The sequence below is a fragment of the Tyto alba genome, unplaced genomic scaffold, assembly GCF_018691265.1.
Source record: "Tyto alba isolate M040663 unplaced genomic scaffold, T.alba_DEE_v4.0 Super-Scaffold_22, whole genome shotgun sequence".
NCBI lineage: Eukaryota > Metazoa > Chordata > Aves > Strigiformes > Tytonidae > Tyto > Tyto alba.
Window position 1 is genome coordinate 8,335,598 of NW_024881296.1, and position 27,234 is coordinate 8,362,831.

General features: G+C 41.4%; 1 protein-coding gene across 5 annotated transcripts; it reads left to right on the top strand.

Moving 5' to 3' along the window:
* The first annotated feature begins 208 nt into the window (after window positions 1–208).
* Window positions 209–26,086, top strand: GGPS1 (geranylgeranyl diphosphate synthase 1). Of its 5 annotated transcripts, XR_006165581.1 has the most exons (5): window positions 209–344; window positions 4,885–4,977; window positions 15,648–15,718; window positions 19,247–21,401; window positions 21,457–26,086. XR_006165581.1 is itself a non-coding variant. In XM_042795855.1 (4 exons), exons 2-4 carry the CDS (start codon window positions 4,911–4,913, stop codon window positions 20,006–20,008), a joined length of 900 nt encoding a protein of 299 aa, XP_042651789.1. In that variant the 5' UTR covers window positions 209–426; window positions 4,885–4,910; the 3' UTR covers window positions 20,009–26,086. The 5 variants fall into 5 exon arrangements, 4 of the variants coding, with proteins under 4 accessions (XP_042651789.1, XP_042651788.1, XP_032864925.1 ...); XM_042795855.1 differs by having other exon boundaries at window positions 209–426; window positions 19,247–26,086; XM_042795854.1 differs by having other exon boundaries at window positions 19,247–26,086.
* Window positions 26,087–27,234: the final 1,148 nt, after the last annotated feature.

Genomic DNA, 27,234 nt, shown 5'->3' on the forward strand with positions numbered 1-27,234 from the left:
TATGGAAACTGAGACTCGGCGCCGAGGGTGCTCATGGGTGACGCTGTCCCCGCTGGCCGCGCGTCCCGTTCCGAGCGGCGGCGCGGACTACACCTCCCAGGGCGCCCCGCGCGCAGCCGCCGCGAGGGGGCGGGGCCCTACCCGAATGCTAATGAGCCGAAGGGGCAAGGTCGGCGCCTGCGTGGTGGGGCGCTGGTGGCGCATTTTCCCCCAAGAGGGGAAGGTGGCGCCCGGCGGAGCGGAAGGGGGCGGCGCTTCTCTCCGCCAGCCGCCGCGGCCGCCACTACGGGAGCGGAGGCTGCTCGGGGGACCGGGGCGCGGCTCCGGCTGGCGGTGGCGGTGAGGTGAGCGGCGGCGGTCGCCGCTGAGGCCGCCCGGTTGTTGCTGGTGGGAGGCGCTGCCGAGGCTGCCCGGCGGGGGAGCGGGGTGCGTTGCGCGGGGACGGGCGGCGAGGGCGAGCCCGGCGGAGCGGCGAGCGGGGGGGGGTGTTGCGGGTCCCGCGGCCGCCCCGCCCAGGAGGGGCTGGCGGGCTGCCCGGAAGAGGGCCGGGAAGGGGGGGCCGGAGCCGGCGGCCGCCGCCGTCAGCGTTGGGCGGCGCCGGCGGGCAGCGGCGCCGTCGCCGGGGCGGGCTGGCCGGGGGCTGGGGCTGCGCCGGGCGGGCGGCGCTTCCCTCCGCGGCGGCCGAGCTCGGCTACCGGCAGCGCAGAGTAGAAAATGGGGATGGACGGCAGGGAGGGGGAGCGAGGAGTCCCCGGCTCGCGGTCTCGCTTTATCTAAAATGGCGCTGGCGGGGCTGGGATGCCTGCTTCTGGGCTGTGGGAGCAGCTAGGGAGTCTTTGCCGCCCCTGCCGAGTTTACATCTCTTACGTTTGAACACAGAACAACGATCCCCCTTTCCCCTGGTTTGGCACTGATCTTTCGGGCGGGGGTTAGGCATCTGCAAGCAGGACAACAACCTAATGTTCTTTGGGAAACGTCGGGTTTAATCTCAGAAGCAGGCACGGTTTCTGCCCGCTCGTTTTCTCTCTTCGGGTCACCCTGCAGCTTAAAAACCCTTCTAGTCTGTGCTGTCACAGCATAGTGCGAGGGCTTTGACAGCCCAGGTATTGTTGTCTGGTATCTGTAGCGTTCATGCTCAGTTATACCTGGAAATTCTGTTAAAATCGAAGCACAATTCCAGCAACAGTATGTTCTTGCTTTTCTGGCGTTAGTGTTGCAGTTACGGAAAGCTGCTTGTTTACTTAGCAGTACATGCGGGTGAAGTGTGTGACTATCCTTTCACCTGGGAGAAGTTGCCTGCCCTAAAGTTGAATATAAGGCTTTGTTTAGTAACAGCCTAGGAAGGGCTGTAGAGGGGACTCTGATAATTAGAATGACAATGCGGACTAGGGTGACAAGCATCCTGTCCAAATTACATTTGGATTAAGAGCCTTGATAGCCTATTTGAAACAATACACATTCACAACAGTTTCTGTGTGTTCCTGCTGAAACATGCCTTCTCACTCCTACATCCCCCTATCTGGGGCTTTCTTTTTTTCACTGGTTACAATGAAACCAGTGTCTTGGTGCCTAAATTCTGTGATGGAGCTGATTTAGGAACTTTCTGGATGATTCCTTTTGCACTATAGTGCTCTGCTTCTTTGGTGGGTCTCTATTTTCTGTGTAAATGTACTGTGATTGGAGCCACTGAGATGATGATGTTTTCTAAAATACCGTCTGTATATTTAACCTGGACTATTTCAGTGATCATATGCCCCTAATTTGGAGGAGGGGGAGAATATTCTTCAGAATGAAATGGAAGGGATGGGGTGAGAAGCTGTTTTACAAACTTACGAAGTGAAAATTTTTCTTGACGTGCAACCTAGAATTAATACTACTTACCTCTTCTCTAGAAAGCTCCTAGACACAGATCACAGCTTCAAGTATAGTTTTAGAGTAGTTCCAATTTATGGAAGCCCATGTCACCATCTTATGCTAATGTCTTGAGTGATCATTAGAGAAAAGGTTTGTTGCAGTCCAAAAGGCAGTTCTGTGGGCTCTCTTGTGATTGCATGGCCTGTGCTCTTCTGTATGTCTGTGTGGGGATACTGATAAATAACGGCAAGAATAACTGAGTCATGCATGGATTGAAATGCAGCAAGTCTGTGAACTGGTTTAAAAGGCAAAATGGCCTTAACTGCTTTAGTTCTTTGCATAAGCATACATGTAATCAGTTCTTGCACTTTCACTAACAAAAGACTGCATTCCCTTTCATTTATTGTTTAACTCCTGGCAATCTTACTTTTCATTAGGAGGTGCTGACTGAGGTCTCTAACTGTTTTCACTGAGAAAACTTTCTGTGACAGTGTAACTTCCATAGTAAATTGGTCTGTCACCTAGGCAGGAAACCCTTAATATCAAACATTTCCCAAGTGTATCAAATGTGGTAACTGTGTAAAAAGCAGTCCCAAATCATGGTGTTCTTGCTTACAGACCTTTATAAGCAGCTTGATTTATGTATTTCTTTATCAAGTGTCCCTTTCTTTGTCTAAGTTTGGGGGAGGTTCTGCTCACTGTTCTTGTTTTAGTGGCTGTGTTAGACATGTATCTGTCAGAATAATCAGACTGTTTCCCTTAGTGGACCTATCACTTCGTTTAGAGGTAGCATAGCAGTCTACAAAAGTTCAACTATAGTGACTTAAGCTAAGTTACAATCCATTCTTTGTCTATTAGAGCTTTTTTGCCTCCATTTTACTAAAAAAAAAAAAAAAAAAAACACAAAAAAAATAATCTTGGCAGCTGTGGGAAAAGTGCCTAATTTTCTGCTGCTAGGCAGCATTTCAGGTGGACTACTATTAGTTTTGTGCCAAAGTAGGGAAATATTTAGTTTGATGCTGTGTAATACTAGTTAATTTCACATTAATGGGGGATTCTGAATATTGTTTTGGTGTCCTACAGGCATACAAGAAACCTCCTAATTCCCTGAGGGGAGGGGAAGATCTTTAGTATTTACTTTTAAGTAGAAACTTTTTCAGAGAAGCAATTCCAGCCCTAACATCTCTTCCCACCTCTGTTGTATTGCTAGGCACTTTCAATTCTAAACCATCTGTGTGACTTCTTGACAAATAATAGTCACAGGAGAGTTTCTAAATTGATAGTATGTCCCTATATCCATCTGTACCAGCTTCTTTCTGCTTAAAACATCTGAGGGTGCACTGTGATAATCTTTTTTATTTCAATTCCTCAGTGAAGTCCTTTGAGACTTATGCTTGATATGTAAGGGTACAGTTTGACAGCTGACTCTCAGTGACAGTGCTGACTTAAAAACAGTTCCTGTTCTTTCAGTCATACCAACAAGCTGAAAACAAAATAGGGAGTCAAGGGTGTCAAATCTGATTTAGTTTGTGGCCTGACAGCTAGTTGTGCAGGCATGCCATGGGATAGGGTGGAAAGGTTGTGCTGCTTATTGTGTCATTACTGCCAAGAAACTATGCAAAGCTTTACCAAAAGGTGCAGTCTTAGGAGCATTTTGTTGGCAACTGTGTTTGCTTAGTCTTCCTTGCCCCTCAAGTACTGATACATTTGATTAGCAAATTCAGTGAAGCAAATAAAGGAATTGATCCTCACCTAAGCTTGGAAAATAGTTACTAATACAGATCAATTCCCAAGTTTGGACTGCTACAAATACTTATGGGTGTGGAGGGTGGAAATGGGAGCTATACTGAAACAGAAGTGTCATGAATGTTGAGGACTGCTGCTTTGTCCAGCTAATTTAAGTGGAAGCAGTGATCTCAATGCTGATCTTCTGCATTTTTGATGGGAAAGTGTTGCTGGATTATTTTGAGCAAGTGTGGAACATAGTTTAATCCACTTATGTTAACCACTCCCCTTAATGTACCTACATTAAAAATGCGCCAGTCCGTACTTAAATATCACTTTAAAATAGTTATTTTTGTGGGTAATTTATATAACTATTTGGCTCCTCCAGGGGCAAAAAGTACATCCTTTCCAGGTTGCTAGCTAAGTAGCTGAGAAATGATGCTGAAGTAGCATAAGACTTTATGCTACTGCTGCAGTTCCTGTCTTAAAATGACATTAGAAGAATTGTTTTCAGCTGCTGCATCTGCAGTGCAGCAAGGAAGGCTAGGGGTGAAAGGACAGAAGATCTATTATAGAAAACAGTTTGAAAAAATGCAGATATAGATGAGCAAAGGTATGTGAACTGAAACATAATCAATAGAAAACTGTTGAGCTATGTAGGGAATGGATCCTAAAAGATTTATCATAAGTCTGATGCATATAGTGTATGGGAAAGTGTGTAAAGATGTCTGCTTAAACAGAGGTAAGAAAATGGCATATTCCTGTTCTGCCTTTTAAAACAGGACTGAAGAATTCTATCACAAGGCTGAAGCTAGTGTTAAACTTGTTTAGGTTGACTTGGTGTAAGGTGTATTTTCTGCCCTTGGGCATCTCCCCTTTCGTATGGGGAAAGCATTTAGGGAGGTCTAATCAGATTAGTCATATGAGGTTTTGTACGCGCTAAGTGTCTTCTCTAAAGACTTGCAGTGGAGTTTCACTGTTGTGAATGCTAATGTTTTAAATACTTTATCATCTAAGCTCTCTAATACATATGAAAGAGCAAACAAAGTCATGGGCTTGGTTTAAACTATTAATGAATAATGAAAGAAAACTGTATTTGGTGCATATGCTTGATTCTTTTCTAAATGACATCCTGAAAACTTTTTTGTGTAGTGAAGATAGTATTAACTGAAGGTATCATGTTCAAAATTGGAGTATTTGCAACCAACCCTGGAGTCACCTGACCTTTTAGTAATTGTTTGCATCTATTTTTTTTACTTCCTTTATTTTTGATCTAAATAGTGTTAATAACACTTTCTTTAACAGTGAACTACCTCTTGTGAAATAAAGAAATGGATGGGATGGATGAAACATCTAGAAGAATCCTAGAGCCATATCAGTATTTACTTCAACTACCAGGCAAGTTTCTTTGTACTATGTTGGTTTTAAATATCAAAATTGTTTTTATAGCAACTTTTGTCTCAGGAAGTACAAGATAAGAAGTTTATCCATTCTTGATTTGTGGGTTTAAGAGTAACTAAAAGTAACATTTCCCAATATTTGTTCTTTTCTTCCTCGTTAGAACCTTTAGTGAGATTGGTACAATAGCTCTTGAGTCTGTTGCAGTGTAAATAGTATTTCAACTACTCTGTTCTTCAGAGTAGCTGACTTGCTACTTCTTAAAACTGATAAGGGCAAATGCTGAAGACTTGATCCCATTTTTAAAGAACAAAGCATTATCATCCTGGAGTTTTATCTGCTTGCTGTACTGGACTCTGGTTGTGTGTTTGTTTTGTTTTGTGCTTTTTTTTTTTTTTTTTTTTGTAAATAGCCTGTTTCTTTTGCATAGTTTCTTATCCCTGGTATGTGAAAAGCCAGGTGTTCTTTTTGCCAGTTTTGGTTGTCCCTGGATTGTTTCACTTGCCAGAGGATCAGCCGGTCCTTGTGTGGTATTGGGTTACTAGCAACACCTTCAAATGAATTTTTCAGTCTTGAACAGTATCTATTTTGGCAGAATTTGGGAGGCAGTTTGGTAAAGAATTACTGTATGGATATGCCTCTCTGAAGCCTCTGACTGAAAACAGATTGTTTGCTGCAGCTTTTATGTGTATACCTAAAGTGTAAGGAAGACCATACAAGCTGTAAAACTGACTAATTTTGTAAAAATAGTGGTGGAACTACTTTGTCATTGGTACTACTGCATGATTGCCTACTGTCTAGCTTATATTGCATGCTGGTGTGGAGCTAAGGAAGATACAAAATATGGTAAATATTAAGGAAAATAATTCTGACCAAAATTTTATCTGGCTAGGGTAGAAGACCTCCTGTCTAGGCAAGTACCATAATGAATCACAAGCAGAGTACTAAGTGGCTTTTGCACATCTGTAACAAGACCTGTATATCACAGGGTGGGCCCTGTGAGTCCTAATTTATTATACCACTGTATAATGAGTTCCATTATTAATCTGTACAAATATTCAGTATTGTCTTGTCTACACTAGTGATTTCATTTGATTTGGCAGTTACCACTAGAGTTGGAAAATAAGAAAAGGAAAGAATTTGGCAGCAACATGCCTTTTTAATGTCAGAAAACTTGTTTCCCGTTTCTTCACAGTAATTCCATTTGCATATGTTGAGCTGCGTGGTGGTTTTGCTAGAGAACTACTTTGAGAATGAGTCTGATATTCCAGAGGGCCTTTGAAGAGCTGGTCATGAAGAAATTTACTTTCTTCCAACACCATCTTTAAGTGTACTTTTTGCTTGGTTAGATTATCTCATATAACCACTGTATATTGTAACACCTCTGCATCTTTACGACTATGGCTATTTCTTAAGGTATTGCAGATACCAGCAAAGCTCACCTTCCTTGTAGGAAATATACAACAGGCAAAAAGTGCCAGAAAGCTTTCATAGGCCAAAGTGCTTGACTCATAGCTCTTCAGTTAGCTTTCACTTTAAATGATGCATCTAGGATATACACACTTAATCTTCCCACCTTGACTCCTGTGGCTAAATTCCTATATTTTGTGAGTGAGTTCAACTCTGATCACTCTATTCTGATGGCTTATATGTTACACTTACTGACACTGCAAGCATTTTATATCCTTTCCTGCTAAAGTATCATAAATCTGATTGTCCATTTCAGCATGTCAATCTCTTATTAATTTAGTTTACGCTTCGAAGGTGAGAGACAAGATACACTTCTCTATGCAGAAATGGTGGCATGATTCAAAAGGAAAGACTTCTCTTGAACTAGGCAGGTAAAAGTGCTGTACCTGTGGGAAGGTTGTACTGAGTAACAGGTGGAGCAGTGAGGGTTCACTATCATATAGCTGGATGTTTACTGTTTTTGAAACGCTGGCTTTGCCCAACGTCAACTCTGCCAAGTGTAGATCAGTAGGAGACAGTTGCTTATGTGAACCTTGGAATCAGTATGAGTGCCAGTGCTTGGTGAGGGGAAAAAATTGGGCATATGCTAGCTATTCATAATTAGGGTGGAGCCCAAACAAGAACTGAGCTAATCTAACAAGCTCTTGCTGAAAGAGGCAGTTTCATTCCATCATCCTTGTGCTTCTGGCAGTATTCTCCTGTTTCTTAATTTGTGCCGGTTCTCATCTTGCTAGCCAAATGATTAGGTAGTATCAATCACCCAACCTGTTAAAAACTTGCCTAGTTAATTTTCTCTTGTCTTGTTAGTGAGCTGGCACAAGGGTGGGGACAAGGGGCTGTTTGTGTTGAATCAGCTTGAGTTCTGAGGGGCTTTGGAGAAAGCTTGGCTAAGTGTCAAATATGTACGCTTATGGCCCTACAATAGTCCAGTTGCTTATCTTTTAAGACTAGTTAAAAAACAAACTCTCCAAACAGTTTAGTAACCTATGTGAACTTAAATGAACTTAGATACATACCAAACTTGTGTTTACATAAAAAGGGATTGTGTAACAGTATTAAGCTTGTTTGGAGAAAAAGGTGCCTGCTAATGTTGTTTGTGGTGTAAGAACACAAATTTTTATAACTGTTAAAGATTAATGCATCAATACAAGAAGCACTTGTTGACTTCAACGGGATAGAGCAGCTACTAGGCTTAAGGTGGTTTTTATGCTATGTTGCTATTTTAACTGCTAGTAGGGTGATTAATGTTTATTCCTTCAATAGCCGAATTTAGTGCTTGGGAGAATGTCCTGGTTTGAGCCCAGAGGGCAACTAAGCACCACACAGCCTTTCACTTGCCCTTTTCCCCTCAGGAATGGGAAGGAGAAAATAAAATAAAAAGCTCAGGAATCCAGATGAAGACAGGAAGAGATGCTCACCCATTACAGTTACAGGCAAAGGACAGACTCATTAGGGGAAGAAAGAAGACCATCACTTTAATTCAAATGCTAACAAAGACAACACTTAACAGACAAGGTGGGACAGGGAGAAGCATCAGGAAACCCAAAACCACTTCCCCCTAACCTCCCTTCTTCCCTGGCTCAGCTCTGCTCCCGATCTCTCTACCTCCTCCCCCAGTGGGGCAGGGGATGGGAGTTAGCTCACAGCTCCTTCCTTCTCAGGAGGTGGGGTGAAGGCTGCACATTCCTCCCCTGTTCTACATGGCTCCCTCTCACTGGAGACAGTGCTCCATGAAACTTCTTCGGCGTGAGTCCTTCCAACAGGATGCAGCTTTTCCCATGCTGCTCTGGCGTGGGTCACCCCCACATGTTGCAGTTCTCCCAGCACTGAACTACGACAGTGGGGGCCACTTCTCCCCTCAGAGTCCCAGCTTCCTTTAAGCGCAGATGCCTGTCCCGGCGTGAGCTCCTCCTTCAGGTTGGTCTCTGCTCCATTGTGGACCTCTGTGGGTGGCAGAGGGGATGGCCATGCTGTCTCACCACAGGATACAGGAAGGCTCTCTGCTCTGGCGCACACCCCCCCACACACACATCCTTCTGCCTTCCCCTGACTTTGATGTTTGCATAGGTGGCTTCCTTGCAACTCTTCCTCACAAGACCCAACCCCTCTCAGGTTCTCCTTCCTAAATAAGTTCTCACAGAGGTGCAGCTAATCATTGCTGATTAGCTTGGTCCTGGCCAGAGGTGGGTCTGACTTGGAAATGGGGGAGCTTTTGAGAAGGTTTTCACAGGGACCACTGCTGTAGCCTCTTCCCCCACTGCCAAAAAATCCCACAATTCAAACCTAGCACAGAGAGCATACATTATGAAACAGTAACTTTTATTGTAAAATCTCATTGTAATAGAATGCTGCAATGTGAATTCGTAGTAGTGTTCTACTTAATCTAGTATTCTGTCCTTTAGTCTTGTAAACAAAGTACAATAAACAGGACTAAGTTTCACAAATACCAATGTGGTTTGTCTCAAAAATGGGCTGATGCACACACATGATGAATTTTTTATCTCCCGAGTTAACAGCAGTATCTGGTTTTGCAGCACTGAGGAGTATATGGAGTTTCAGTTGCAGTAAAAATGATATGGTCAACAGCTTGCTATTGAAAAGGGTAGATTCTGATCCCATTGATGACTCTGCATCTTCCCTTTCATGTCCATCTGATCTTGGCTGCAGTCTTTCATGGGCTTGTTCAGCAAGCAAAACTGGATTTTGTTTTTCATCTTTTTCTGCTGGGTTGAACTTGACCAGCTTGGTGAAGGAGGTAAGCACCACAGGGCATCATCCCCCCAGCACTGGCACAACTACACAACATCAGAGGCCTCAACTTGGGCCAGGTTCCTGAGGGAGGCTGCAGCTCTCCGTGTTCTGAGCTGCAGGGTTGCCTGGGGGCACCCACTGGACCAGAAGAAAGTGATGTTCCTGCCCCTAAAAGGTGTGCAGTGGTGGAAAATGTGTCACCAAGAAAATGAGCAGCAGAAGGGGGTTAGCAGGCTGCATAGCATCGGAAATGACGAAATGAGCAAGACCTTGCAGGTTCAAGAGCCTGAAACCTCTAGATATACTGAAGGAGGGGCAAGAACAGTCTGTGTGTATCAGAATGTGAAATGGATACTCTGCAGTGGTGAAGGCAGGGAGCTGATGGCTTCTAACGCCAGGAGAAAAATTCCTGTTCCTCAAGCAGATGTGCAATTGCCAGCTAAGTTCAGTATACTGGAAGAAGACACATGGCTGGCAGCTCTGTATACCACAAAGCCTCAGACTGGCACCTGGTGGCAGAAACAAATGATAGTAGATCTGCAGGGGACAGAGGCTTCTGTCTTAGGGAGGTTTGCTGCTTCTGAGTAGCTCTGGTCACAGATGTTATGGAGGGACCCTCAAGGTGTGTTTAACTCTCAGAATACTTAACCCTGTAACTCTTCCACTTGAGCACCACTGGGTGTAGCTAGGGGATGCCTGGAGCTTATCAGGCATGACTGTGGATTTTGGAATGAGGGCTAAGGGCACAGGAAGTCAGGTGGCTTTTCTCCACAATCCTCAACCCCCTTCCCTTAACCATCAAGAGGAACAGACAGATCCTTCCCATGAACAACTAGTTGCATAGCTGATATTGATAGAGATTTGGGGTTTATGACCATGGGATTTCCATTGTAGATCAGGGACTACCAGGAGAAGATAGCATCCACCTACCTGACACAGGTCAAAAGTGTCTCTGCCAACAGGCTGAGCAACCTGGTGAGAAGGGACTTAAACTAGACGTTATAATAGAGGGGAATGACTATATGCAATCAAGTAAGGAAATGATGACTTGACAGACAAAGGGAGTAGGCTGATGTGGACAAGAGACACCTTGTAATTAACATAGCAGAGCTGAAGGTCCCAAGTGTATGAACTCAAGGAAGTATGAACAGGACAACATGATGGGGGAAGCTCTCACTTTTTTGTGGGGAATCTGCAGGTTTGGGTGCTACTCAGAAGTGCCTCTACACAAGTGCATGCAGCATCGGGAATAAACAGGAGTTAGAAGTCTGCATTCAGTTGCAGGGCTGCAGTTTTATTGGACTATCTGATGTGGGATAGCTCATACAGCTATGGGTATGGACGGCCTAGGAAGGCTGTCTTGGATAGCAAGGAGTGGGAGTTGTCTTTTACCTGCGACAGCAGCTCGAGTGCATGCAGCTCTGTCTTCGGTCAGACAAGCATGTTGAGAGCTCATGGGTTAAGATTAGAGAGCAGATCAATAGGGGTGACACTATATCGGGTCTGTACTACAGACCACCTGAACAGGAAGAAGTAGATAAGGCCTTCAGACAACTGGGAGGTGCTTCATATTTACAGGTCCTGGTCCTTGTGAGGTACCTCAGCTGTCTCAGTATCTGGTAGAAGAAGCAACACAGCAGGGCACAGGCAACCCAGGAGGTTTCTGGAATGCATTGATGACCACTTGCTAACACAGGTGATCAAGGAGCTAATGAAGGAATGCATTATGCTGGACCTTGCACTTAGAAGCAACAAAGAATTGGTTAGGACATGAAGACGGGGGGGGCAGCCTTGGCTGCAGTGGCCATGGGATGGTGGCATTCAGGATCCCGAGAAGGAGCAAGGGAAAAATCAGGATCACAACCCTGGACTGGTTAACCCCATTTTGAATAGGGAGTTAAGCTAGACGATTCTGTAGTGACCTTAATCTGTCACAAGTTGTCCTGGTTTGGGCTGAAATAGAGTAAATATCCCTTTTTGGGAACTAGAAGAGTGCTGTGGTTTGGATTTAGCTTTGGGTTTGGTATGAGAAGAATGCTGATAGCACACTGATGTTTTCAGCTACTACTGAGACTTCAAGGACTCTCCGACTCCCCATGTCCTGCCCGTGCACAGGGGCACAGGGAGCAGGGAGGGAGCACGGCCAGAGCACCTGACCCAAATTAGCCAACAAAATATTCCGTATCATGGGATGTCATGCCCACTGTGGGGTGGTCGGGAAGGGGCGCGCTCTCTCTCTCTCTCCCCCCAGGATTGTGATTGTGGAATCTTGGTATTTTGGGGTTGCTGGCTGGGAACGGGCTGGGTATTGGTCAGTGGGAGGTGAGCAATTGCACTGTGCATTGCCCGTTTATATTTTCTGTTGTTGTCATTGTTTCCATTTTATTACCATTATTAAACTGTTCCTATCTCAGCCTGCGAGTCTCCTTTTACCCCTCCAATTCCCTCCCCCATTCCCAGGTGGGGAGGGGGAAGGGTAGGTGACCAGCTGCGGTGTTTGGCTGCCGACCAGGCTCAAACCAGGACACAAGCGACTGCCCAGATTTAGAAGTATATATGCCTGATCCCTTTGCATCTCTTCCTGCAGTTCACTTATGCTGGCTGTAGTGTTCTTGTAGCTGTGTAGGGAGGTCTTTTTGGGGAATTTATCCGTTTAGCCCTAATCCATCAGAGAACAAAGCTAAACATGAAAGTATACAGTATAGCTGAGGTAATATAGTAGCTTGTTTTCTCTAGAAGGGCAATGCCCCTTTCCCCTGGCTCTTAGCATCTGGTGCTTACCCTGTACTAACTCTGGCAGATCCACTTCATAAGCTGACTCAGTACATAAAGCTGGCAGAAAGCTAACCTAGCAAAAAGCAGACAGTTTTCTGCTGGGGTAATGAGTTGAATTAGCTTAGTGAGGCTCTAATGAGGGCTAGGTTAATAGTCCCTCTGCTCTTTCCCATGCTGTTCTATCCCTTTTATGTACCCTTACTGTAAGTGGGGTGCTGCCCTAAGGACATAATTTATGGTCACTTAAATGCAGCAACAGTGAAGAAATACTAATCAAGACCCTGTCCAGAGCTGAAGGTCTGTGGGTTTTAAGTCTGTACCCTGTCACAAGAACAATTTGGTCTATTGAGAGCAAGTCAGGCTGATTTTTTTCTTTTTTTAGAGAAGCATTTCAACTGTCTGAAGAGGTGAGAGGGATTGTCCTCAGTACATCTTCAATCTAACTTGATCTTTGTTTCAAAGATAAGGGGTTTATATTCTTATCTGTAGAAGGAATTTCATTAGAGTGAATCTGGTATGTTCTGAATTTTTTTATCACATTCCCCACCCAGCACTACTAAGGAGAAAAGTTTTCTATAGTTGCTGTTTGAATTGGGTAGTATTGGGATCTTAAGCAGACTAAACTGAATGCATTTAGCATAACTTTTATCAAAGTTTGGTGCAGTAATGTCTATAGCAATTTACAGTAGGTAGAGCTGCTAATTTTCAAGTCAGAGCTCTATATTCCTCAGTTTTACAGTAGTCTGCTTAGACTAATTAACAGAGCAGTGACACATGACAGTGAAGAAACTGGGTAATTCTGCCAGTGTTAAGTTTTATTCCTTTTAATTTTGTCCTAGTGTCCCTAGATTGTCGTTTCAGCTAGTTTGGGGAGAGGAGAGGTGTAGCAAGGAATGGAAGCTTCTGCATCTAGTCTTTTGAGACCAGTATTAGAGGGGTTTGGTTTTTTGCCATCATAGCATGGCTGTAGGCATAAAACATGCATACAGAAAATTGCTGTAATATCACATAAACTGGATAGGATTGGCTTCAGAACAAGATAAAATAACATTTATGTAGCAATAATGTTCCTTTAAAGGGGCTCACACAAGCAAATCTGCACCAATAAATGGAGGGGGATGAATGCTTTGCTGTATGGATGGTGTTTTTTCCTTTAATAGTCAGTGTCTAGACAGCCTTGTTAGTCAAGGTAGACAAGTCTAACAATTTTAAATGCTGTATGTACTAAGGAACTGAAGTGGCTAAATCCATTGTGCGTGTTAATAATCTATTTAGACTATGTGCTAGTAGTTATGTTCCTCATGATGAAATAACACTTGTTGCTGAACATCCAGCATTCCATAAGCATATTTTCTAAGAAACACATTTAGAAAAACAGAATTAGTTGCCTAATGTAAAAAAAAAAAAAAAAAGTAGGTGGTGTCTGTATCAAGGGAATTTAGAAGTGAATAAACGGCTGAAGATAAGGTACAATTCCTTAATGTGTTGTTATCTCTGAGTAGTTTTCTTTATGGAACTGGCAAGCCATACAGTTTGGAAGATGTTTGTATCAGTTATTCTTAATATTTTTTAGCAATATTTCTCCTCAGTTAATTCATGCAATTATTTTTAAATAAAATATTGAACCTCTGATGCAGGTTATTTTGACCCTCCCTTGCATAATATTGGTTGTCACAAGCGTGTAGTGAGTCAGATCAGGGAACCAATCTGCCTAAAATCTGATCTAGCTGCATGGGGAAAAGGTGGGAAGTCTCAGTGTTTGAAGTGTTTCAAATCCTTAATATCTGTAGATGTTGTCAGAAGCAGGTCTAACTTGAATTAGTGGTGATGCTTAGTGAATGTAAGAGATTTTTAAACTCTTGGGTACTACTCTGGTTTTGTATTTAAAATTGAATTCTGGTTACCTGTGTTAAAATAGTGAACTTCTAAGTCAGCAAATTACTGATTTAAATAAACGTATTTAAAAAAAAATAATTTAGAACCAGAAAGTACATACTTTCCTGATAGAGAGCAAGCCTGACATGAGGAGTTTTAAATAACTGTTCTGCTGTTTGTTTGTGAGACAAAACAGTCCCTCCCTTCTGCAGAAAGCTATTAGTGTTTAAAACTGAGCACAGGAAACAAAAATGGAGAACACAAGCCACTGACAGCGTATGTCCAGGTAAGAGTGCTCTTTCACATAGGACAGAGCCAGAGGACAAAGCTGTTGGAGGAAAGACGATGCACCTTTTCATTAGTCTCTTCTAGTGGAAAGCAAAAGAGGGTGGTGATAGGAAGCAGTGGAAATCTTTGAGAACTGAGGCAAAACATGAAGCCCTCTGAGCCAGGGAGGGAGGGAAGTTGTCACCCTTGCAGCAGAGCCCAAACCACAGAGCTATTGCTAACCTGATGGTGACTTAATTAGAAAAGGAAAAATCCTCAGTCCAGTTTCTCGAGGGTGTATCACTGCAAGTGAATCTACGCATTTTTATTATTTTGTTCTGTATGTGCTGGTCACACAGTGATAGAGAAGCCTTAGGGAGAGATTCAAATATTGAAATTTCTTCGGTGCTATGGGGAAGATGGCATCATCAATGTGAGGACTTAATATTGCCGAATCATTAAGTTAAAACTCAGTAGATCTTGAGACATATGGAACCCACTGTGTAGGTTGCACAGCTTTTAAGTTTATTTAAAAGTCTTTCCAGTGGCCTTGTTAATGTAAGCTACATATGCAGAGATGTTCATCTAAACCTGTATTGCAGTTATTCGGAGATACTGTTCATAGCTGAGCTTCTCAAAGTTCAGAGCAGCATTGTCTCAGTGTGGGTGGGGGGTGACTTTCATATTGATCATTAGTAGACACTGAATTGACTCCTAGCAATTTATTAAAGAAAGCTGGTATCAGTAATTTATGGGCACATAAGTTAACTTCAGAGTTAATTTTATCTGTATTTAATAGTAATGCTTATTTTAACACCAAACTTGGACTTTTGATCTTGTCTTTCATTCTGTGAAACAGGGCGACTGCTTGGCTCCACCAAACTAGATTTAGCCAAAGCAGAACAAATCCTATTATTCATAGGTAGAATTCTCAGGTATAAGATAAATGTCTGAATTCTTTGAAAGTTCTATTCTGTTCAGAATGTTCTGTTCAGATTTTTGTTAAGAGTTATTTAGTAAGGATATCAAATGTCACTTTCCTGTTTTTACAAGTTGTCAGTAGGAGGTGAAGAGTACTACAGGACAAAGACCTAAAAATGGAGAGAAATAGATAATCAACAAATATCCATATCTTCAACTAATAATGATTCATAATTGAAACTTCTTAATCTGTTACATACACAAAATCAACATGCCTGGCAAACTAGGGCTTACTTTCAGACGTAGTAAGCTGATCTGTACAGGTTACCAGCATACTCAGGATCACTTACTAATTAAACTGCTACAACTAAATACGGTGACCCATAAATATGTGCTTCGCATACTACGGTGAAATGTTTAAAACAGCTGCTGATATTTGATGTTTATACAATGAGGAAACAAGTTACACATATGATATATTTTCCGCTTTCAAGTGATCACACTGATCAGTCTACTGGTCTTAAATCAGCTATAGTTGTTAAGACAAACTGTTGGCCCTAATAATGAACTTCATGTGATTTTTGTAAACGCTTATAATATTTTTATTGTAGGTAAGCAAGTGAGAACCAGACTGTCACAGGCCTTTAATCACTGGCTGAATGTTCCACAAGATAAAATACAGGTACTGGCTAATTATTTTTAAAGGGTTGTTATCTTTCTTCCAAGACTACTGATAAAAGATCATTCTCTTACATAGCATAAGTGATCAGAAATCTTAAATGCACTGATTTCTAAATATATTAAACTTTCGGGAAAACACCTTTACATCACAGTCAGAGCTTTGCAGTAACACTAAAGAAATTACTTCCATGACTTGTCTTATGTAGAATAGCTACTTGTTTCCAAGTGTGCTCAACCTTTTAAGTTGTAGATAAGCAGCTACCAGTTACCCACTTAACATAACTGTTATTAGCACTGAGTTTTAAAATACTTATAAAAGAAGCCAGACAGTTGCCTTGTAAACTACACAGTGTTTGAAAATAAAATCCTACAACTGTGATAGAATATTAAAGACAGCAGTTAAATCAACTTTATAAAGCACTTCTTGTTCTACACCTAAAACTGTGGGCTTCTTATCATACACTTGAGAGTCCTTACACTCTAATGAGAAGCATTAAACTAGGAATCCTCCTTCCTCTTTGCTTTCTGTTGGGCAAATCTGTGCAGGATTTTTGGCTGTGGCTTGTCAAATGAAAAATCATCCTCATGGTCAGACTAACAGTTTTGCTAAACAGCATATAGATTCCCTGTGTCCAAGACAATGTCAGGAATTAAAATAACCAGTTGTGGTTTATGAGATTTACCCAGCTGGTCCCTAGTGAATTTCATTAATTGTTGACAGATCTTTAGAGTTTGTGGAGGAGTCTTCTTTAGGGAGGTTTAAGAGAGGAGGCTACTTCCTAGTCCTCAAGTAGCAAAATGGTTTAAGTGAGTTAAATAATGAAGGAAGAGGCTACATTCATGTGGTAACTCTTCTGTTTTCCAACCTGTCAATATAAATTTTTAGCCAGATTTATTCTGGCTTCCAGCTAGACACATTTTACCCTTTGTGCTTAGTTACACACCCAAATAAAATGTATTATATAGCAACCTGTCTATTGTATGCGTGGGTTTAGTCTAATATCATAAATCAGAATTCAAGGCCTCTGGAGGTCATCTAGGACAACCCCATGCTTAAAGCAGGGCTTGTTCCATAGCTACTTTAGGCTTCTGGGGACCTTGCTGAGTTTTGAAAATCTGAGGGTATAGATTCTGCACCCTCTCAGGGCCTGTCTTCCTGTGCTGAACCCCTTCCATAACAAACTCTTCCATTCTGTCCAACTGGGATTTCTTAGGCTGCAGTCTGACTGTTGCCACTTGCTGTTTTCCTGAACACCTGTGACAGTATGGGTCCATCTTCTCTCATGTGCTATCATAAACTAAAGCTGCAGTGCCTCTCTGTGAATGGAAGTTACCAGTTCTACCTGTCACTTTTAAACTGACAATCATGTAACCATTATTAAAAACTTAGACCACTTGTTTTGGTTATCTTTATGAAGAAAATGGATGCATTAACGTTTCCTTTACCACTTAAACTGTTGTGATGGAACTTAATATTTTTATTCTTCAGGTCATTTGAGGACAAAACCAGGACCCTGTCATCTTTCAATCTGCATTCTGACACAATTACTACTGCTTTTGTGCATACTAATTATAATAACTTAAAGTGTTTGAAGTCTGGAGGACCACCTTGAGTCAGCTTTCTGATATCTCTTGTAATCTTAAGACATCCCAGGTGTCTAGCAGCCTGATTCATATCCAGTTATTTGTATTTCTTTTATTAAAAATCTGAATTCTGGCACTCATTATGGGACTTCTTGTTTTACCTTAGATCATTTGTCTTCATGTAGCTTGTTTAGATGATAGTTGAGGCTACTGTTCCTTGGTAGTTGATTTTACTATTGGCTGCCACCATTTCACTTTTTTCACAGCCAAGTGGTCTCTTCCCCCCACCCACTCCCCACCCTTCCTCTTACTGCATCTTTACCCATCTAATGCTGCACTGAGGCACTCAGCATGTTGAATTAGAGAACACTGGGTTTGTCAGATTAACTTTCTTCTAAGAAGGCACTGAAATAGCCAAGTAGGGGGACAAGCAAATTTTCAAGCTATTGCAGGTAAGGAGGTAGAAATCTGCATGTTGGAGTGATAGTGCAGTAGCTACTGATCAGATAGGCTGAGGTTGTGAGAAAGCATAACACTCTCTACTGGTTCTTCAGCTTTCACTATGAAGAGCAGTCTTTTCATTTCCTCAGGCTACTTCCTGTCTTCTAAAATAAACTTTTTCTGCTGTCTGAACTTTTTTTTTCCTTACTTTTCAACTCTGTCCTCTGATTTAAAGTCAGTTGGCAACAACATACTTTCAGAGGTCAAAGTAGGGCTCACTTTTAACTGGTAGATGAGTCATTACTGCTTCATAAGTAGATTGTTCTTGCAGTCATATCTTGGACAAACAATTAGATTGCTGGGTTTTGGGTTTTAATCTTTGGGACAGTGGTCATTGAACACTAGGTGGCTTGCCATTCAAGAAAGTGGTTGCAGCGAAGTTCCTCTTACTTTTTCCTACAGCACGCACCAAATAGGTCAATATTAGGTACTTGCCATTACTTAATGGTGGCCTTAGTGTTTTTTTAGAAGCAGTTGTTTTGATGAGTGTTGACTGAGTGCAATGTTTGTAGCTTGCAAGTGTAATTGGTTCATTAGCTTTAAAATCATATCTTAATCAGATGCATTTTGCAGTGAGTTTTTACAGTGTGCAGTTTCACATGCTTGAATTTATTTCCATTTAAGCAGGTGCTGACTATACCTGTTCCTTGTGTAGCAGCTGTGCAATAAAAACAGTATATAGTGTTAAAACTAAATTTCTTGTTGAATTGTCCTGCTTTGGAATTGTTAAGGTTCATTTTTAGTCAGATGTAGTCAGCTACAAGCTTGATGTTCTTAGCAGTTTGTGTACCTCAGGTGGTGTATGATACTGGTCTACCTACTGACAAGTAGTAAGTGTGTAGGAAGCTTCCCAAAAGAAGTTGTAGCCATTCCGTTTCTGCCAAGAATTTTCCAAATGATGTTTCAGAGAAAATAGTCTGTCCTTTAAGAGCTCAGTACTGAAGATAACTACACAAAGTGTAGGGAAAGAAAGATGAACTCTCCACTTACCAAAACAAGGTTTACAAGACAAATGTGTTAATGGATGATACCTGACCCTCTCAAGAACTGACTTTATGAGATTCCAGGTTAATGAATCTAAGCTTGTCCCAACATTGTGTTGCTTTGCTTCTCCTCCATGTTTCTAGTAACATTTATTACATGACTCCTGGGCAATGGTGTATTTTAGAACTGTAGCAACAATGAAGAGGAGCATGCAAGTGGAAACACTTCAAGGAGTAAGTTCACTTTGAATCTGAAAATATTACAGAAGACAGACCACATGATCTAGGACTTACAGCAAACTGTCTGATGAAGAGAATCATAAATCTGTATTAATAGTAAAAGCAAGTAGTCTAAAGGGGAACCTCTGCCATAGAAAATATCATTCTTTAAAACCTTATCCATTTTAAATAAGGCCTTAAATTAAGGTGGGAGACTTACTAACTTTCTTTTCTTGCAATAGGTTATCATTGAAGTGACAGAGATGTTGCACAATGCAAGCCTACTTGTGGACGATATTGAAGATAACTCAAAGCTACGACGGGGCTTTCCAGTGGCACACAGTATCTATGGAATTCCATCTGTAATCAACTGTGCTAATTATGTGTATTTCCTTGGCTTAGAGAAGGTTTTAACCCTCGATCATCCAGATGCTGTTAAAGTTTTTACCCGTCAACTTCTGGAACTCCATAAAGGTCAAGGCTTGGATATTTACTGGAGGGATACTTACACCTGTCCTACAGAAGCTGAATATAAAGCTATGGTACTTCAAAAGACAGGTGGTCTCTTTGGATTAGCTGTAGGCCTCATGCAGCTGTTCTCAAATTATAAAAAAGACTTAAAGCCACTTCTTAACACACTTGGCCTCTTCTTTCAAATAAGAGATGATTATGCCAACTTGCACTCCAAAGAATATAGTGAAAACAAGAGTTTCTGTGAAGACTTAACTGAGGGCAAGTTCTCATTCCCAACCATTCATGCAATTTGGTCAAGACCTGAAAGTACTCAGGTGCAAAACATTTTACGTCAAAGGACGGAGAACATAGATATAAAAAAATACTGTGTACATTACCTTGAAAATGTGGGTTCCTTTGAGTACACTCGGAGTACACTGAAAGAGCTTGAATCTGAAGCCTATAAACAAATTGAATCACTTGGGGGAAACCCTGAGCTTGTAGCACTAGTTGAACAGCTGAGCAAAATGTTCAAAGAAACTGAAAATTAAAAATTTAACTCCTGGGGGTAAATTAAAACTCTTTTGAAAATGGGAAAATAACCAGACTATCTGAGAGGTGTGATAATCAGTCTCACTTAAAACTTTTCTCTTGTGACCATGTTACAGAAATTACTCTTAAAAACAATTTTTAATTTGATATTGAAATATATACCCTATTATCTATACAGTCTTAACTGTAACTACTTACGGATCACTTTGTTAAAGCAGATATACTAGAACTGAGACAAATTTTGTATTTAAATGTGATCATCTTTACACAATCATCAGCATTATTTCAGGCCTAAAACTCATATCTTTAACCCGGCTACTGTAGGTTTCTGGCTGAAATTCTGTGTTAAGTTAAATCGGGTTGACCTGAGTGTACTGTGCATTTTCAAACAATGCTCTAGTAAACCAAAATGTACAAGATTAAATTACAAAAGAAGATACTTGCAACCACAATGCAAATAAAACTGTTGTGTGGTATTTCTAAGTTAGGCTTGTGAAGATCAGATGGATCAGCTTACTAAGTTCAAAGTGAGTATTCTGTCCAGCTTCTGGGGATATTTTCAGTGGAATGTGAATTATGAAAGATAGTGTTTTATATGCAAATAAGACTAATGTTTAGTCTGAAGTTGTAGCTTTATAAAGATTTCTAAGTACCTTAGAGAAAAGATTTTATGGCATCAGCAAAGCATAAATTTGCTGCTGATTCCAGTTCTGCAGTGAATAATTTTGATCGCCTGGTTTTAGATTTTTAAACTGAAATATTTTGCAGCCAGGGACTTAAATCTATGCATTAGAGCTTATACATGTACCTGTAAATAGCAACATAGTAAGCTGCTAGTAGAAATGGAATGGGATTCACACCAGGTAGCTTTAGTACACTGTAAGTGGTACAGGTCTCTTGAATCTTTGCTTATAACTGAGAGGGGCTTCTCCAGGAGTTGATTCATAATTCATACTGCATTCCTGTTCTGAATTACTATCTGGAGGCTTGCTATAGGTGTCTCTGGAGAGACAAGTTCTGTAATTTTTTGCTAAAACAAAGTACGGTATCTTGTTCTACAAGCTATAATGCCACTTCAGTTTTGTTAATTGCTTAAATAGTGCTTTAAAACTGTGTACACAGGCATACTGAAATAGAAGTGCAACTGAGAGAGAGATTGAGGGGGGAGGGCTGATCAGTGACAAAACCCTCTGTTCATCTATATATAGATGTATATATACAAAGGTGAACAAAACCTGAGCAGAGATGTTTGTTCCTTCTTTGCCTGGCAGTTTTGCTTTGGTGTAGGGAGGTAGTGGTTTGGATCAAAGGTAGGGCTGGTGTTATCAGCGGTGGTGCTAGCTCAAGCATACTCCCAGGAAAAAATGGCCAGAGGTACTTCGCTTCTGACAGGTAAAGGATAGTTTTATGCAGGTGTTCATTTGCTGTATCTGGAAAGTAGGGAGAGGCATGGTCTCAACCCATTGAGAAAACTGAAAGTTTGCTGTAACATCTTCTCTGGGCAGCCTTAAGATTCTTCTGAAAGTAATCAAGCATGAAGAAATTCAGGATGAATGCTCTCAGATGTTATGTAGTTATGGATGATAGCCTATCCCTTTTATCTGCATGCTGAGGAGGAGTCTGTCTGCTCTGTGGTTAGGCACTGAATAATAGCCTTTTTGCTGAAGGAACCTGGTTGCCAGGACTGAACAGCTTAAAGTTGGTGAAAGGTGTCTTTCCTTTAATGTTAATGACAGTGAATTGTAATTCCTTTTTCATTACTTGCAGTGCTTAGTAGTAAGCCTGTAAATCTTTAATATTTTATGAGAAAATACTATCTGCAGGAAAGTATAATGTCTGTTTTGTGCCATGTCTTGGGAGTTCCTAAGCGCTGTTGCAGCTGATGTTGAATGGGGGAGAGCACTGGAAAAACTTGTCAGGAGAATCTCCTAGTTTGCTGTAAAAGATATCCTTGTGCCTATTGGGATATTGTAACTGATGGATACAATGCAAAGTGCACTCAGTACCATTTCATGTCTGCTCAGTTACTGGATGTAAACAGTTTTGTGTAATCAAACTTGCTTAATGAGGTAGCTTTTATTTTTGTATAAAACTTCTCTACCATCTGAGACTTCTAAGTTGTCACTTCTTTGGGTCATTCTGGCAACTCACACAATTAGTATTGTTCTAATACTATATCTTGTAGAATGTGCCTGCATTAACTTAGGAGTAAATACACTGGAAGTTTTCTATCTGTAGGCCCTTTGAACTGCAAATGGATGAGAAGGGAAAAGTATCCCGGGAAAAGAAAGCTGGTCCAACAAGAAACCATACAGACTTACTGTTCTACCTTCGAGGCTTTTGATACAGGTATTCAAAGCACACCCTGAAGGTATATCTTAAAAGGGCCAGAAGCAGAGTATCATTGCTCTTCACTTTGGTTAGGACGAACTGAGGCCTCTGAGGGTTTTTCTTGATGTATTCAGGAGTCAGAAGAGGCTGGGATCTTTCCCCTTCATCTATTAAGCAGGTAGAACATCTTCAAGTATTAAGCATCACCGGTCATGATGCTTCATTGTCAAGGTGGATTTTATATTTGGTGCTATAAAATGAGACTGCATCCTCAACAATATTCTCCAACATTGGCTCTGGTTAAGACATGTTAGGAAAATCACTTCCTTAAAGCAGCATGAGAGTTCTCGTGGCTGCAGAATTAGTTTAGTTGTGTAAGTGCTGCTCTGTTGCTATGCCTCCCACAGCACAGGGAGTAGGGCTTTTTCCTGATCTTCACAAGAGATGCATTGCTGTGGAATAGAAATCTGAGTTGCAAGTGGAAATGTCTGTGGGTAAACAAAAGGGATGCTGGTTTCAATGTCAGTGTCTCTGAGACAGAACTGTTCCCCTTATCTTCCTGCCATTACCAACAAGCTCTAATTTGATCAGGTTACTAGTGCATTTCCTGGGGCTTTAGCTCTTGCAGTGTGTATCAAGAGAAATGCAAATACTCATCAGTCTCCAGCATTTCCCCCTTACTTCAATCTGTTTTCTGACTCTGTGCTTGCTTGGATGTAAATGAATGCTGTCACCTGTCTTTGAGTGGCCAGCCCTTGGATGGGACATCTGTCTCTGCTTCCTGAAAGGCTGATGTTATCCCCATCAATTATAGTGAAAATTGCATCATCTCAGGACCTTCCTGAGGAGATTGTCTTCCGCCTCTCCCTTTAAGCTCAGACTGCTCAGGTACCCACTAAGAGCAACTTTTTCTGTATCAGCCAGTTGTTGATACAAACAGCCTGAAAAATGGCAATGCAAGGTAGCTGTTGATAATTCTTTATGCTTTCAACTTTATGGTTGATTTTGCTAATTATTAAATATCTAAATGCCTCCATGTGATGTGGAAATTTCCTACATTAATGGCTTCTTTCCCCAGTTACTGTTAAAATGCTAACGTGGTGTAAAAACACAGGATTTGTGTGGCTTGGGGGGTTTTTTGCACCTTCTTATATAAAACTGGTTTGAACTCTAATACGTCTCTAGCACTGAATTGGGCCAGGCTTTTATTCAGGCACAAGAGCTATATAGGCATCTGTTGCTCTTCTTTGTTCTGTCTTATCACTTTGTTTCAGGTTTGATATTTACTATGTTCTTTGTATTATTGATCAGTACTTTAATTGTAATTCTGATCTTGGCTATATTTCTATTCTGTTAATAATACCATAGCACACACAATACCATCAAACTCTTTTTTGACCCTGGACAAACAAAATAGTTTGGGTCTGTTCTTGAAACGTTAAATCTTGGCTGCTCATACACCTTCACAAAAGTAATCCAAGATTTTCTTCAATCTTTAAATGCCTGAAACTTTTTTGCCAAGAAGCTAAAGCCTGTAACGTATTTTATATTGCCATAAATTATTTTTGTCTCGTATATCTTGAGCTCCTTTCCCTCTCCTACCCATTTGCTTTCAACACCTATTTTGCTTTGGTGATAATGCTTGTTAGGCCTTTTTGTGAAAGAATTTAGCTCACTAGCCCTGGGGGAGAGAAGTTAATTTTTGTCTGGGTTAATGAATTATCCCACTCAGCAAGAGCCTGATGCATGTCAGAGCTGGCAGGTAGACAGAGGCAAGAGTAGAGCCAGAGAAAGGATTTGAGAGAAAAAGAAAACACATTTTAGGCTCCTAAGGCTGCCTCATATATTTTCACCTTGGTTTACAGCATCACCTTCTCTTTGTTAGGTAAAGGCTAAAGAGTGTGGTCAGTTTCCCTGACCTTCCCTTTGTGCTTTCCAAATATAATGTAAGAGATATTAAAGTTAAAAATTATTTATTCTGATGGTTATATAAAGACTGACCCTGATGTGAAGGGAAATCGTAGATAATTTTCTGCTTTTGAACTCCATGAAAATATTCCCTTCTCTGTTGGTTTGTGAATCATATGTTGTCACTAAGCAGTTGCATCTTTTCTTGATCACAGTAGATTATTTTCACTTTCCCATAATGTTTGAGTTGCTATTTCTGGAGCATATGGTATAAATTACTTAATCCCTCAGTAAAGTAATTATTGAAGTCTGTAAAGAGGACAAATGGCAAACACCCATTTTTTGGTTGTGCTGTTTTGAAATACACATAAAAACTGAGCTGTTCTCTTGCTGTAATCTGGTATATGTTTTTCTGCAGTTAACTTCTGTTAACTGAAGGAGGCATAACAACTTTTCACCAACTTAAGTTATTAAAATCAGTCTGACACCAAGGCCATGTGAACAAATTAAAAGAAAAAAAAAGTGTTTACAAGGAAAAACCACAACGTTCTTTAACAGCAGTATCTCAGATAATTGCAGTGTTAATACATGAAGCATGGAGCAAATTCCTGCAATTTTTCTATGGCTTTAACTAAAGAACCTATTGCTACTTTTACTTTCTTCTTTCTGAGGGCAGGATGGAGGGTGTACAGGTAAAAGTAAAAACCGTATGGAGGAATTGTCATTGCTATTCCCAGAAATGTAAAAGCTGCTATAAACATTATCTCTTATATTTTAAACCAACCGAAATGAATGTTCAATAAATTCTGAAGTTAAATCTGTTTTTACTTAGGTGCTTATAAAATGCAGAAGCTGCAATCCTAGGTAATGAGATTAAAATGTTAAATTGATTTAGTTACCTTATTGGCATTGGGACTATCCTGTTTCTTGGCAAGTATGTTGGATGAAATATAGCTGTTTGATTAAACACAGAGGAAACAAAAGAAATAGAATAAACAGTTATGCTATTCTCATTATCATTTTAGAAGTACTAAATAAATAAATATGACATGCATGTAATTTCTGAGAGTAGCTGAATAACCTATCAAACATGCCGCTGGGGTCAGAAAGATAGTGAAAAGTATTTTCTTGTTTTCAACACCTTTCCTGACACATAGTCAAATGGAGCATGCTCTCAGGTTTGTACTCCAAAACAGTGAATGAGTCGGGAAAGAAGAGCAAGAGGGCTTATTGCCATTGTTTCTGTGCATCATTTAAAACTGGAACAGATTGTTCGAAGGGTGCCCTCTGTGGGAAATGAAGGGGCTCAGAGACCCAGATGAGACAGCAGCACCACCAAAGGCATGGAAGGAGGACTATGGTAACTATTTTTTTTCCTCAAATAAATTAGTGGACCTAAGAAAGCACATTACCTTTGGCAAAGGAAGGCTCTAAGACACCAAGATCCTTACTGGAGTGCTCCTTGGGAGAGCTGCTGTTTTATGTCAGGCAGTAAAACATGCCCTCAGAGCCTGTTCTTGAAGATATAAGCCATCAGCATGCCAAAGAATTTGCATATTCACATTACTTTGGTTGGAATATACCAGTGTTACCAAATATCTGTGCTTGATTTCTGTAATCAATATCACAGAATCAAAGAGTACTATATGCTGCCTGCCAAATAGTGCATGAAGTTATTCACTGTAATAGCAGCAGAAGCACAACACTGAAATAGCTTCTTGCTTATTGTTGTGATTGTTTGTCTTTGTGGTCCCAAGATTTTAATTATATTGTTTGAATTAAGTTATGAGACTGAACTATGAAGCACATCAGAGATGAATAAATGTGGAAAATGTCAACTAGGACACTTTGATTTTATAACCACAGACCTGTGTGAATGAGACTAGATCTTGTCGTACCTGTCTATGCAACCAGAGAACTCTCACTAAACAGCTGTGCCCCTGCAATTGCTACTTAAAGAATTCAGTTAAGCCTGAGTTTTTGCTGTTAATCTACACACATTGGACACCTTGATTTTTTTTTTTTTTTTTTTTTTTACACTGTGTTCTCTAATTGTTACAGCTTTTCTCTGGATCTTCTTCCAGTTAATTGGTATTTTTCCCAAATAGTGGATGTTGAAATAAATGCAGCAACAGCTGTAGCAGTGCCTAGTGCTGAGATAATACAACTTCTCTGCTGCATTTGCTTATGTAAAACCAAGCAGCACACTAGTTTCCCCGGCCAGGGGAACTCTCTGCTGCTCAGTGAGGCACTCGCCATCTCCAGCGTTGCTGTCTTCCCAGAGAGTGCCCCAACCTTTAAATGTGGCCTTACTGCCTTGGTTCAACATGCAACTTGCATTTAGGCAGAAAAATGCATATTGCTTGCTTCTAAATGTGATAAGCAAGTCTGATTTCACTCCTGTAAATTGAAGAAGCTGGTGGTCTGACGCCAAAGAGGCCCAGCCAGCATTGCCTGGCACGGGCCCTGTGAACCTGTGCTGCTCCATGCTGAATCAGCCACGAGCTGAATCGGTTTAATAGCATCTTGCTCGATATCAGACGAACGGCCGTATGGCTTGTCTACCACCCGCTGCTTTAAAATATTAACACGGCAGCAGTTTCCCAGGGGAACATCCCTGCCTCTTTACAAGCTCACCGCAAATGTGCGGCTACTCGTAGGCTGGCTGAGGCCCCCCCGGCGCTCCGCCCTGGGCGGGGGAATCCCCTCAGCTACGGCCGGCCCTCCCCGCGCAGCCCCCCCTCACAGCCCCGCCCGGGCGGCCTTCAGGTAGGGCTGGGTGTCGCACGCCGTGCTCGCCCCACAGCATGCTGGGAGTTGTAGTCCAGGATCAGCAAGGCCCTGCGGTGTGGCCGCCTCGGCGAACTGCATTACCCAGAAGGCTCTGCGACAGCGACGCTCTGCGTCGATTGGCCGTGAAGGCGGCGATTTGAGGGGGGAGGTCAAAGACGGGGGTAGGCCAATAGCGGCTAAGCTAAGGCGGCAC

Bases quoted from the DNA above. Each gene is read 5' to 3' on its own strand.
- GGPS1 (XM_042795855.1), top strand. From the start codon at position 4,911: ATGGATGGGATGGATGAAACATCTAGAAGAATCCTAGAGCCATATCAG. The intron at 4,978-15,647 runs GCAAGTTTCTTT...TTTTTATTGTAG, and splicing joins GTATTTACTTCAACTACCAG to GTAAGCAAGTGAGAACCAGA. The intron at 15,719-19,246 runs GTACTGGCTAAT...TTCTTGCAATAG, and splicing joins TTCCACAAGATAAAATACAG to GTTATCATTGAAGTGACAGA.